This window comes from Mus caroli, unplaced genomic scaffold (assembly GCF_978045245.1).
Source record: "Mus caroli unplaced genomic scaffold, Mus_caroli_1 scaffold_6, whole genome shotgun sequence".
Lineage (NCBI taxonomy): Eukaryota > Metazoa > Chordata > Mammalia > Rodentia > Muridae > Mus > Mus caroli.
Window position 1 is genome coordinate 16239282 of NW_028227261.1, and position 12691 is coordinate 16251972.

Sequence of the window (12691 nt, forward strand, 5' to 3'; positions counted from 1 at the left end):
TTATACAGGTTTGGGGGAGAGAAAACACTGTTTTAACATAATCACTCGGGAGGCAGAGGCGGTCAGGTCTCTGTGAGTTCCAAGACAGCCAGGGCTACATAGAGAAACCATGTCTTGAAAAAACTGAACCACCACCAAAAACAACAAACATTGGTTTTTTTTGGGACAAGATCTCAGTATATATCCTTGGCTGGCCTGGGGTTTGCTTTGTGGACCCAGAGATCTGCCTGCCAGTTCCTTATTATTTTTTTTTTCTTTTTTATTGGATATTTTCTTAATTTACATTTCAAATGTTATCCCCTTCCTGGTTTCGCCTCTGAAAATCTCCCCCATCCCATCCCCCCATCTCCAGTTCCTTATTTTTATTTTATGTGTGAGTATCTGTGCTCCCGGTATCTCTGGGGCCCAAGGAAGTGTCAGAAGGAGGCATCTGGTCCCCTGGAACTGGAGTTGTGAGACATCCTGTAGTTTGTGAGACATCCTGTAGTTTGGGGAACTAACATGGGGCCTTTACAAGAATACTAAAGTGCTCTTAGCTTCTAAGCCGCCTCTCCAGCCCCGAGATTAAACATTGGGAAAACTCTTCTCAAAAGATTTGCTGTAACAACATCTCTTTACTGTGTACAGTGTAATAACGCATACATACATACAGTCTAGCACAGTGAGGTAAGGGTAGGTAGCAGTGGGTCTCTTTAAGTGCCTGTCCTTTATTTGTGATTATTGAGGTTTCTGTATAGCTGTGTCAGTGCTGGGCAGGAGGTTACTGTTCGCTTTAATCCCAGCACCCCAGAGGCAGAAGCAGAGCATCTCTGTAGCTTGGAAGCCAGCCTGGCCTACAGAGTGAGTTGCAGGCCCAGGGCTTAATGAATACCTGGCATTTTACACTTGAATCTTATTAGGCAGCCAGCTTTTAAATCCTCAGTGCTTCATTTGGCTTAGGAGCTACTGCTAAACACCTGCGGTTGGCCAAGTGACTGCATAAGCACTAGAGGGTGCCAGAGCTGCCTCGTGTAAGAGAGTTTCACTGTGCACTGCGGGCTGACCTGGAACTTGTACAGTTGAGCCAGGTCCCACGTGCCGTCCTCCTGCCTCTGTCCCTTGAGTCCTGGGGTTGCGGGGGTGGGAGTGCAAGTGAGAAGACAGAGGAGCTAATATAATCTTTCTGATGTTTGGCAGAGAGGAACGAAGAGGGTCCTATGAGTACAGTCAAGAACGGACATACTATGAAAATGTTCGCACTCCAGGCACCTACCCTGAGGACTCCAGGAGGGACTATCCGGCTCGGGGGAGAGAGTTTTACTCGGAGTGGGAGACGTACCAAGGAGAGTATTATGATTCCCGGTACTATGATGAGCCTCGAGAATACAGAGAATATAGGAGTGATCCCTATGAACAGGATATTCGGGAGTACAGCTATAGGCAGAGAGAACGAGAGCGAGAACGGGAGAGATTCGAATCTGACCGGGACCACGAGAGGAGACCCATAGAGCGAAGTCAGAGTCCCGTGCACTTGCGGCGTCCACAGAGCCCTGGGGTGTCTCCTGCGCATTCGGAGAGATTGCCAAGTGACTCTGAGAGGAGGCTGTACCGCCGGTCCTCGGAGCGCAGCGGAAGCTGCAGCTCAGTGTCCCCCCCACGGTACGATAAGCTGGAGAAGGCTCGGCTGGAGCGCTACACAAAAAACGAAAAGACGGACAAAGAGCGCACTTTCGATCCCGAGCGGGTCGAGAGGGAGAGACGAATAGTTCGCAAGGAGAAGGGAGAAAAGGACAAAGCTGAGAGGCAGAAGCGGAAAGGAAAGGCTCACTCCCCTAGTTCTCAGCCTTCGGAAACCGAGCAGGAAAATGACCGAGAGCAGAGCCCCGAGAAACCACGGGGCTCCACCAAACTCAGCAGAGACAGGGCCGACAAGGAAGGGCCAGCCAAGAACCGCCTGGAGCTCGTGCCTTGCGTGGTTCTGACCCGAGTAAAAGAGAAGGAGGGCAAGGTCATCGAGCACCCACCCCCAGAGAAGCTCAAAGCCAGGCTCGGCCGTGACACTGCCAAGGCATCGGCCCTGGACCAGAAACCCCAGGCCTCTCAGGGGGAGCCTGCCAAGTCCGACCCGGCCCGAGGGAAAGCGCTGAGGGAGAAGGTCCTCCCGAGCCACGCGGAGGTGGGGGAGAAGGAGGGCAGGACTAAGCTCCGGAAACACCTTAAGGCCGAGCAGACGCCCGAGCTCAGCGCGCTGGACCTGGAGAAGCTGGAAGCCAGGAAAAGGCGCTTTGCAGATTCTGGCTTGAAAATAGAAAAGCAAAAACCAGAAATCAAGAAAACCAGCCCCGAGACAGAGGATACTCGAATACTTTTAAAGAAGCAGCCTGACACATCAAGAGATGGTATTTTGCTGAGGGAAGGAGAGTCTGAAAGAAAGCCTGTGAGAAAAGAAATCCTTAAAAGGGAATCAAAAAAAACTAAGCTGGAAAGACTTAATTCAGCTCTCAGCCCCAAAGACTGCCAGGAGCCTGCTGCTGTCTCTGCAGGGTCTGGCTCTCGGCCCAGCTCAGACGTACACGCAGGACTGGGAGAACTAACACACGGATCTGTGGAGACTCAAGAAACCCAGCCCAAAAAAGCCATCTCCTCAAAACCTCAGCCCAAACAGCTGCAGCTCCTAGAGAATCAAGGGCCTGAGAAAGAGGAAGTGAGGAAAAACTATTGCCGGCCTCGTGAGGAACCAGCAGAACACAGAGCAGGCCAGGAGAAGCCCCACGGAGGGAATGCCGAAGAGAAACTTGGCATTGACATTGATCACACGCAGAGCTACCGGAAACAGATGGAGCAGAGTCGCCGGAAGCAGCGGATGGAGATGGAGATCGCCAAGGCTGAGAAGTTTGGCAGTCCGAAGAAAGATGTAGATGACTACGAAAGGCGCAGCCTTGTCCACGAGGTGGGCAAGCCCCCTCAGGATGTCACTGATGACTCCCCGCCCAGCAAGAAGCGAAGGACGGATCACGTGGATTTCGATATCTGTACCAAAAGAGAGAGAAACTACCGAAGTTCACGCCAGATCAGCGAGGACTCGGAAAGAACCAGCTGCTCTCCGAGTGTCCGCCATGGCTCCTTCCACGACGATGATGATCCCATGGGCTCCCCTAGGCTAATGTCAGTAAAAGGGTCCCCTAAAGGGGACGACAAAGGCCTCCCCTATCCTAACGCAGCAGTGAGAGACGATCCACTAAAATGCAATCCTTATGATTCTGGCAAGAGAGAACAGGCAGCAGACACGGCCAAAATCAAACTGTCTGTCTTGAATTCTGAGGGGGAGCCAAACCGGTGGGACCCTCCGATGAAACAGGACCCCAGCCGGTTTGATGTCAGTTTCCCAAACAGTGTAATTAAGAGAGACAGTCTACGAAAGAGGTCTGTGCGTGATCTGGAACCTGGTGAGGTGCCCTCTGATTCTGATGAGGACGCCGAGCACAGGTCCCAGTCCCCCAGAGCTTCCAGCTTCTATGACAGCCCTCGGCTGTCTTTTTTATTGAGGGACAGAGACCAAAAACTCCGTGAGCGAGATGAAAGACTCTCTAGTTCCTTAGAAAGGAATAAATTTTACTCTTTTGCACTGGATAAGACAATCACACCAGACACTAAAGCTCTGCTTGAAAGAGCCAAATCCCTCTCCTCATCCCGTGAAGAGAACTGGTCTTTCCTTGACTGGGACTCCCGGTTTGCTAATTTTCGAAACAACAAAGATAAAGAAAAGGTTGACTCGGCCCCCAGGCCTATTCCGTCCTGGTACATGAAGAAGAAGAAAATCAGGACTGACTCGGAGGGGAAACTGGATGATAAAAAGGATGAGCGCAGGGAGGAGGAGCAGGAGAGGCAGGAGTTGTTCGCCTCTCGGTTCTTACATAGCTCCATCTTTGAGCAAGACTCCAAGAGGCTGCAGCACCTTGAGAGGAAGAGCGAGGAGTCCGACTTCCCTCCCGGGAGGCTGTACGGCAGGCAGGCGTCTGAGGGTGCAAACAGCACAGGTGATTCGGTGCAGGAGCCAGTGGTCCTGTTCCACAGCAGATTCATGGAGCTGACACGGATGCAGCAGAAGGAGAAGGAGAAGGACCAGAAGCCCAAAGAGGCTGAGAAGCAGGAAGAGCCAGAGACTCATCCCAAGACTCCAGAGCCTGCGGCAGAGACTAAAGAGCCGGAGCCAAAAGCCCCTGTTTCAGCTGGGCTTCCTGCCGTCACCGTCATGACACCAGAACCAGCATCCTCAGCCCCTGAGAAGGCCGAGGAGGCAGCGGAGGCTCCTTCACCGACAGGAGAGAAGCCTGCAGAGCCCACTCCTGTCTCGGAAGAAACGAAGCTTGTGTCTGAGCCTGCATCTGTACCCGTGGAACAGCCCAAGCAGTCAGATGTACCCCCCGGAGAGGACAGCCGGGACAGCGCTGCCTTGGCACCTTCAGCTCCTCAAGAAAGTGCAGCTACTGATGCTGTCCCTTGTGTGAATGCTGAACCTCTGACTCCAGGAACCACAGTTTCCCAGGTAGAAAGCAGTGTAGACCCCAAACCTAGCAGTCCCCAGCCCCTTTCAAAACTGACTCAGAGATCCGAGGAAGCCGAAGAGCGGAAAGTGGAGAAGCCAGACACAACTCCAAGCACTGAGCCTGACACCACTCAGAACACTGGGGTTGCGTCAGAAGCTCAGCCCCCCGCTTCTGAAGATGTAGAAGCCAATCCTCCAGTCACTGCAAAAGACAGGAAGACCAACAAGAGCAAGCGTTCCAAGACGTCCGTCCAGGCGGCTGCCACCAGCGTCGTGGAGAAGCCTGTCACCAGGAAGAGCGAGAGGATAGACCGGGAAAAGCTGAAGAGGTCCAGCTCTCCTCGTGGAGAAGCACAGAAGCTGCTGGAACTAAAGATGGAGGCAGAGAAGATTACAAGGACTGCGTCGAAAAGCTCTGGGGGAGACACGGAGCACCCGGAGCCTAGCTTGCCTCTCAGCAGGAGCAGGCGCCGGAACGTGAGGAGTGTTTATGCCACCATGACCGACCACGAGAGCCGGTCCCCGGCCAAGGAGCCTGTGGAGCAGCCCAGAGTGACCAGGAAGAGGCTGGAGCGGGAGCTGCTGCAGGAGGCGGTGGTACCTCCCACCACCCCGCGGAGGGGAAGGCCCCCCAAGACCCGCCGGCGTGCCGAGGAAGACGGTGAGCATGAGAGGAAAGAGCCTGCAGAGACACCCAGGCCCGCTGAGGGCTGGCGGTCACCGAGGTCTCAGAAGTCGGCAGCTGCTGCTGGACCCCAAGGGAAAAGGGGGAGGAACGAGCAGAAGGTTGAGGCTGCCGCTGAGGCCGGTGCCCAGGCGAGCACGAGGGAAGGTAACCCTAAGACCAGAGGCGAGAGAGAGGCAGCAAGTGAGCCCAAACGGGACAGGAGAGACCCCAGCACAGACAAGAGCGGACCCGACACCTTCCCAGTTGAGGTCCTGGAGAGAAAACCTCCTGAGAAAACCTACAAATCAAAGAGGGGCCGTGCTCGGAGCACGAGGTCAGGGATGGACAGAGCCGCGCATCTGAGAAGCCTGGAAATGGCCGCCCGGGCAGCAGGGCAGGTAGCAGACAAGGAAGCCGGGCCTGGGGCGGCCTCTCCTCAGAAGAGTGAGAGCCCCCAGAAGGGAAGTGGCTCCTCACCTCAGCTGGCACACAACCCAGCTGATCCCGACAGGGAGGCAGAGGAGGAAAGTGCATCTGCCTCCACGGCTCCCCCAGAAGGCACGCAGCTAGCCAGGCAGATAGAGCTGGAGCAGGCCGTGCAGAATATCGCAAAGCTCCCGGAGCCCTCCGCTGCCGCCACTAGCAAGGGCACGGCCACGGCCACGGGAGCATCTGAAGAGCCTGCCCCTGAGCATGGCCACAAGCCAGCACACCAGGCTAGCGAAACTGAACTGGCTGCGGCCATTGGCTCCATCATCAGTGACGCCTCTGGAGAGCCAGAGAACTTCTCCGCTCCTCCCTCCGTTCCCCCAGGATCTCAGACACATCCACGGGAAGGAATGGAGCCAGGGCCCCATGAGGCCGAGTCGGGAATCTTGGAGACAGGGACAGCAACAGAGTCTTCTGCCCCACAAGTCAGTGCCTCGGATCCACCGGAAGGCTCTGCAGACGCCAAGGAAACCAGCGGTGACTCTGCACAGGAAGCCAAGCGGTCTAAAGTGGAAGTCACTGCTCCCCGGAAAGACAAAGGGCGCCAAAAGACAACGCGACGCCGGAAAAGGAATGCCAACAAGAAAGTGGTCGCCATCACAGAGACTCATGCCTCAGAGGCTGAGCAGGCTCAGAGTGAAAGCCCCGCTGCAGAGGAGGCGACAGCAGCAACCCCGGAAGCTCCCCAGGAAGAGAAACAGAGTGAGAAGCCTCCCTCCCCTCCTGCAGAGTGCACCTCCGATCCAAGCAAGACCCCGCCTGCCGAGAGTCTGTCCCAGGAAAACAGTGCTGCAGAAAAGACACCGTGCAAAGCCCCTGTGCTTCCTGCCCTGCCCCCCCTTTCCCAGCCAGCACTGATGGATGATGGGCCCCAAGCCAGGTTCAAGGTGCACTCGATCATCGAGAGTGACCCCGTGACCCCACCCAGCGACTCAGGCATACCTCCTCCCACAATCCCCTTAGTGACCATAGCAAAGCTCCCACCTCCTGTCATTCCTGGGGGAGTCCCACATCAGAGTCCCCCCCCTAAAGTGACAGAGTGGATCACAAGACAGGAAGAGCCTCGGGCTCAGTCCACCCCGTCTCCAGCCCTTCCCCCAGACACAAAGGCCTCTGATGTGGACACCAGCTCCAGTACACTGAGGAAGATCCTCATGGACCCCAAATATGTGTCTGCCACAGGAGTTACTTCCACAAGTGTCACTACAGCCATTGCAGAGCCCGTGAGTGCGCCTTGTCTGCAGGAGGCGCCGGCCCCTCCCTGTGACCCTAAGCATCCTCCCTTAGAAGGTGTGTCAGCAGCCGCAGTACCAAATGCTGACACACAAGCCTCAGAGGTTCCGGTGGCTGCCGACAAAGAGAAGGTGGCTCCGGTCATTGCCCCTAAAATCACGTCTGTTATTAGCCGGATGCCTGTTAGCATTGACCTGGAGAACTCGCAGAAGATAACGTTGGCAAAGCCAGCTCCTCAGACCCTGACTGGCCTGGTGAGTGCCCTGACTGGTCTGGTGAATGTCTCTCTGGTCCCGGTGAATGCCTTAAAGGGCCCTGTGAAGGGCTCAGTAGCCACCCTGAAAGGTTTGGTGAGCACCCCTGCTGGGCCCGTGAATCTCCTGAAGGGGCCCGTGAATGTCCTCACGGGGCCTGTCAATGTCCTGACCACTCCGGTGAGTGCCACTGTGGGTACGGTGAACGCTGCCCCCGGCCCCGTGACTGCTGCCTGTGGCGTGACGGCCACAACAGGCACAGCAGCCGTGCCGGGTGCAGCGGCTGCCCCAGCAGCCAAGGGCAAGCAGCGGGCCAGTAGCACCGAGAACAGCCGCTTCCACCCTGGGTCCATGTCCGTGATTGATGACCGACCAGCAGACGCAGGCTCTGGCGCGGGGCTGCGGGTGAATACATCAGAAGGGGTCGTGCTGCTGAGCTACTCGGGACAGAAGACGGAAGGCCCCCAGCGGATCAGTGCGAAGATCAGCCAGATCCCTCCGGCCAGCGCAATGGACATCGAGTTTCAGCAGTCAGTATCCAAGTCGCAGGTGAAAGCAGACTCCGTCACCCCGACCCAGTCCGCACCCAAAGGCCCTCAGACCCCTTCGGCCTTTGCAAACGTGGCTGCCCATTCTACCCTGGTACTGACTGCCCAGACATACAATGCCTCTCCCGTGATCTCCTCCGTGAAGACGGACCGGCCATCCTTGGAGAAGCCCGAGCCCATTCACCTCTCCGTGTCCACCCCTGTGACCCAGGGTGGCACAGTGAAGGTTCTCACCCAGGGCATCAACACCCCCCCAGTGCTCGTCCACAACCAACTTGTCCTCACCCCGAGCATCGTCACCACCAACAAGAAGCTCGCTGACCCCGTCACTCTGAAAATCGAGACCAAGGTCCTTCAGCCAGCTAACTTGGGGCCCACCCTCACTCCCCACCACCCCCCTGCCCTGCCCAGCAAACTGCCTGCAGAGGTGAACCATGTTCCTTCTGGACCCAGCACCCCGGCAGATCGGACCATCGCCCACTTGGCAACCCCCAAACCAGATACTCATTCACCTCGCCCTGCTGGGCCTACACCAGGCCCCTTCCCTAGGCCATGCCACCCCAGCAGCACGACCTCCACAGCACTGTCCACCAACGCCACCGTCATGCTGGCTGCTGGCATCCCAGTGCCGCAGTTCATCTCCAGCATACACCCAGAGCAGTCTGTCATCATGCCCCCCCACAGCATCACTCAGACAGTGTCTCTTGGTCACCTGTCCCAGGGGGAGGTGAGAATGAGCACCCCCACCCTGCCCAGCATCACCTACAGCATCCGGCCAGAGACGCTGCACTCTCCTCGAGCCCCTCTGCAGCCCCAGCAGATAGAGGCGAGGGCCCCACAGCGTGTGGGCACGCCCCAGCCAGCTGCGACTGGTGTGCCTGCTCTGGCCACACAGCACCCTCCTGAGGAAGAGGTTCACTATCACCTCCCTGTGGCTCGAGCTGCAGCCCCGGTGCAGTCGGAAGTGCTGGTCATGCAGTCCGAGTACCGGTTGCACCCGTACACAGTTCCCCGGGACGTGCGGATCATGGTGCATCCACACGTGACTGCTGTCAGTGAACAGCCCAGGGCCACAGAGGGGGTGGTAAAAGTGCCACCAGCCAACAAGGCCCCCCAGCAACTGGTGAAGGAAGCGGTTAAGACTTCAGATGCCAAAGCAGTCCCAGCCCCGGCCCCGGTCCCCGGCCCCGTCCCTGTCCCTACCCCTGCCCCACCCCCTCACGGTGAAGCCCGCATTCTCACGGTCACCCCCAGCAGCCAGCTTCAGGGGCTGCCTCTGACCCCACCTGTGGTCGTAACCCACGGGGTGCAGATTGTGCACTCCAGTGGTGAGCTGTTCCAAGAATACAGGTACGGTGACGTCCGCACCTACCACGCCCCTGCTCAGCAGCTCACACACACTCAGTTTCCTGTCGCCTCCTCCATCAGCCTAGCCTCCAGGACCAAGACTTCTGCCCAGGTGAGGAAGCCAGCTTTCTTCCCTACCTTTGGGCACACACCTAGGGGCACTGTGGTTTAAAAAGACAAGCAGAGCTCAAAAAAATAAAATTTTGGGGGCTGGAGAGATGGCTCAGCGGTTAAGAGCACTGACTGCTCTTCCAGAGGTCCTGATTCAGTTCCCAGCAACCACATGGTGGCTCACAACCATCTGTAATGAGATCTGATGCCCTCTTCTGGTGTCTCTGGAGAGAGTGACTGTGTGCTCACATACATAAAATAAATAAATCTTAGAAAAATAGGCGGACTATCAAGGTACCTCAGTGGGTTGAGGGCGTATGTTTAAGTGTGGGTCTGGCCGCCATCGTAAAAGTGGAAGGAGAGAACTCACTCCACAGTTGTCCTCTGGCCTCCACGTGGACACAGTGTCATACCGGTGTGTCCTCCGTCATGCACACTCATGCATACCAACAGTGATAAAATACGTCAAAATCCAACCTCCAGCAAGGACCACAAGCAAGGCATAGGCAAGCTAGATGGGAAGTTTCAAGAGGGGCTTCATAAATGCGTGCTGGGGAGCGGGCCAGTTCTTGGGTATAGGAGGTGCTTTGTGTGCGACTCCTGCCTGCGGGTTGAGAAGCGGGGTGGGTGCTTATCACTTAGGCCGGCTGCACTGCCCGGGAGACACAGGGGCCTCTCTGGGCTGTGGAGCAGGGGCTTTTGTGCTGCCAATTCTGACTGTGCCTTTGTCTTCTTTCCATCTCCAGGCGCCCCCTGAAGGTGAGCCCTTGCAGTCCACGCAGTCTGCACAGCCTGCCCCCTCTACACAGGCCACGCAGCCTGTACCACCTGCCCCGCCCTGCCAGCCCTCCCAACTCAGCCAGCCTGCCCAGCCACCGAGTGGCAAGATTCCTCAGGTCTCCCAAGAAGCAAAGGGGACGCAGACAGGAGGGGTGGAGCAGACTCGCCTCCCAGCCATCCCCACAAACAGGCCATCTGAGCCTCACGCTCAGGTTCAGAGGGCACCGTTGGAAACAGCCCAGCCAGCCCACCCCTCCCCTGTGTCAGTCTCCATGAAGCCGGACCTCCCAAGCCCTCTTTCCTCTCAGGCTGCCCCAAAGCAGCCATTGTTTGTCCCTGCAAACTCAGGCCCAAGCACCCCCCCTGGACTGGCTCTGCCTCACGCTGAAGTCCAGCCAGCTTCCAAACAAGACTCTTGTCCACACGTGACACCACAGCGGCCTGTGGATATGGTCCAGCTGCTAAAGGTGAGACACTGTTCTAAGTGTTAACACAGGCTGCTGTGGGCCATGCTGGGCATGCCATGACCCTGTCTCTGCTTTGTTTATCCTGCTAAGCAGAAGTACCCCATCGTGTGGCAGGGCCTGCTGGCCCTCAAGAACGACACGGCTGCTGTGCAGCTCCACTTCGTCTCTGGCAACAATGTCCTGGCTCATCGGTCCCTGCCTCTCTCTGAAGGTGGTCCCCCACTGCGGATCGCCCAGAGGATGCGACTAGAGGCCTCGCAGCTAGAAGGGGTCGCCAGGAGGATGACAGTAAGACTCGAGGGCTGGGTAAATGCCCATGCAGTTCAAAGGAGGGGGCTGGCGGGGGAACAAGATGGCACAGCAGTGATACGCTATAGGCGGGCAGGAAGCAAAACTCTGCTTGGCTAGAGAGATACCTCCAGACCTCGTGTGCGCACGCTCACACGTGCACACACATGCTCGCAGGTGCACATGTGTGTTGTGACACAGGCACCTTCGAGCACTTAGTTAGGGCACACACTGTTTAGTCAGGAGGTCCCTAACCATTCCCTTCTGCTCCAGGTGGAAACCGACTACTGCCTGCTGCTGGCTCTGCCCTGTGGCCGTGACCAGGAGGATGTGGTGAGCCAGACCGAGTCCCTCAAGGCTGCCTTCATCACTTACCTGCAGGCCAAGCAAGCAGCAGGGATTATCAATGTTCCCAACCCTGGCTCCAATCAGGTTGGTCATTGTCCCATCCCTACCGCACAGGTAGGACCAGTTTAGGGCAGGGCAGGAGGGCTGGACTTCCGGCGGCATGGATATTTCTAGTATTAACCAGAGTACCCCAGGGGTTCCTGAAGGAGGTGGGCATGCAAGTAACATGGGTAATGGTCACCTGTTGCCCATTCCGGAGAGAGGAGATAGGGGACAGCTAGGAGGTGTAGTGTTGACCTTGAGCTGTAGAGCTGGTGACGAGGCACCACGCCCTGCCAGGGCCCTCTTAAGGCCTACCAGGCACAAGCATGGCGGGAGGGTCACGGAAGACAGTGGCTCCCATTTTCTCTCTCTCTCCTCCTCCTCCTCCAGCCCGCCTACGTGCTGCAGATCTTCCCACCCTGTGAGTTCTCTGAGAGTCACCTCTCCCGGCTGGCCCCTGACCTCCTTGCCAGCATCTCCAACATCTCTCCTCACCTCATGATTGTCATTGCCTCGGTGTGAGGCTCTGAACGGTCGCCACCTCAGGGCATTTTCCTGAGGCTCTGCTGCAAAAAAAAAAAAAAAAATGAACACCGTGGACAACCCAGCCAGGCAGAGGGGCAGGCTGCCAGGCGCCACCAGCTGCCCCGCCTTCGGCCGCCCAGCTCTGTGGATAGACCTCCTCTGGGGGTGGTGCTGCTCGTATGTTTACATGAAATTCTCCCAGGACAGACCACCAACCATGGACGTAGAGACCTTAGGGGCTGGGTTTCTCTCCACACTTGGAGAACAGGAACCGGGCCGTGGGATCCTTCTGTTTTTGTTAAACAGAATAGAACAGCCTTTGCACTAAATTAGTGACTCGCACAGTGAACACAGGCTGCGATGCTCTGGACGTGTGTGCATGAGCACGCTGTGGACTCTCGTGCAGGACTTGGGACTCGTGCTGAAGCCTTGGGGTCAAGGAACATTTCAGTGGGTTTTTGCCCCATCTCCTCCTCCCGTCCCCTGCTCATGGGACATGTCATCTTTCTTAATTCTCCCACCGCCGCCACCACCACCACCACCACCACCTTCAGCTCATCGGATGTACAGTTTACAATTGAGTAACAGTGAACAGAAGGATTTTCTTTCTTGGTCGGATGTGCAGAACTTGGGATGTGTATATATAAATATATAATATATATAAATATATATAATACTGACTTAAATCAAATTTCCCTGACATACATTTTTTTTAATCTGTGCCAAAAATGTGTTTTCAAAGAAAATCTTATTTTCATACTCAGACTTTGTACCGTCACTCATTTGTATAAGTGCGCTTCGTCACTGCACGGGCCCTGCTCCTGCAACATGGAACTGTCGCGTAGCACCTGTACAAGAGACCCGGCCACTCCACTCCCTCCTGTGACCTGGACCTCTCCCTGACTTCCTAACACTTATTAATTTATGAAACTGTTTTTCTCAGCGCAGTTTTGTTCTGTGTGTCCATTGGATTACAAACTTTATTAAAAAATACAAAACACCTCAGGTGTGAAGGTGGTTGTCACTCAGTGAGCGCCTCGGTTTCTTGACTTGCACAGCAGACCCCA

General features: G+C 56.2%; 1 protein-coding gene across 3 annotated transcripts in view; it reads left to right on the plus strand.

Moving 5' to 3' along the window:
* Positions 1 to 11704, plus strand: part of Spen (spen family transcriptional repressor) — a 69645-nt gene extending 57941 nt beyond the window's left edge. For all 3 annotated transcript variants that reach the window (XM_021160274.3, XM_021160275.3, XM_029475803.2), the window contains 5 exons: positions 1177 to 9175; positions 9921 to 10421; positions 10515 to 10709; positions 10983 to 11141; positions 11490 to 11704. In XM_021160274.3, coding sequence (XP_021015933.1) covers positions 1177 to 9175; positions 9921 to 10421; positions 10515 to 10709; positions 10983 to 11141; positions 11490 to 11621 — 8986 coding nt within the window. In that variant the 3' untranslated portion in view covers positions 11622 to 11704. The remainder of the gene's footprint in view (positions 1 to 1176; positions 9176 to 9920; positions 10422 to 10514; positions 10710 to 10982; positions 11142 to 11489) is intronic.
* Positions 11705 to 12691: the final 987 nt, after the last annotated feature.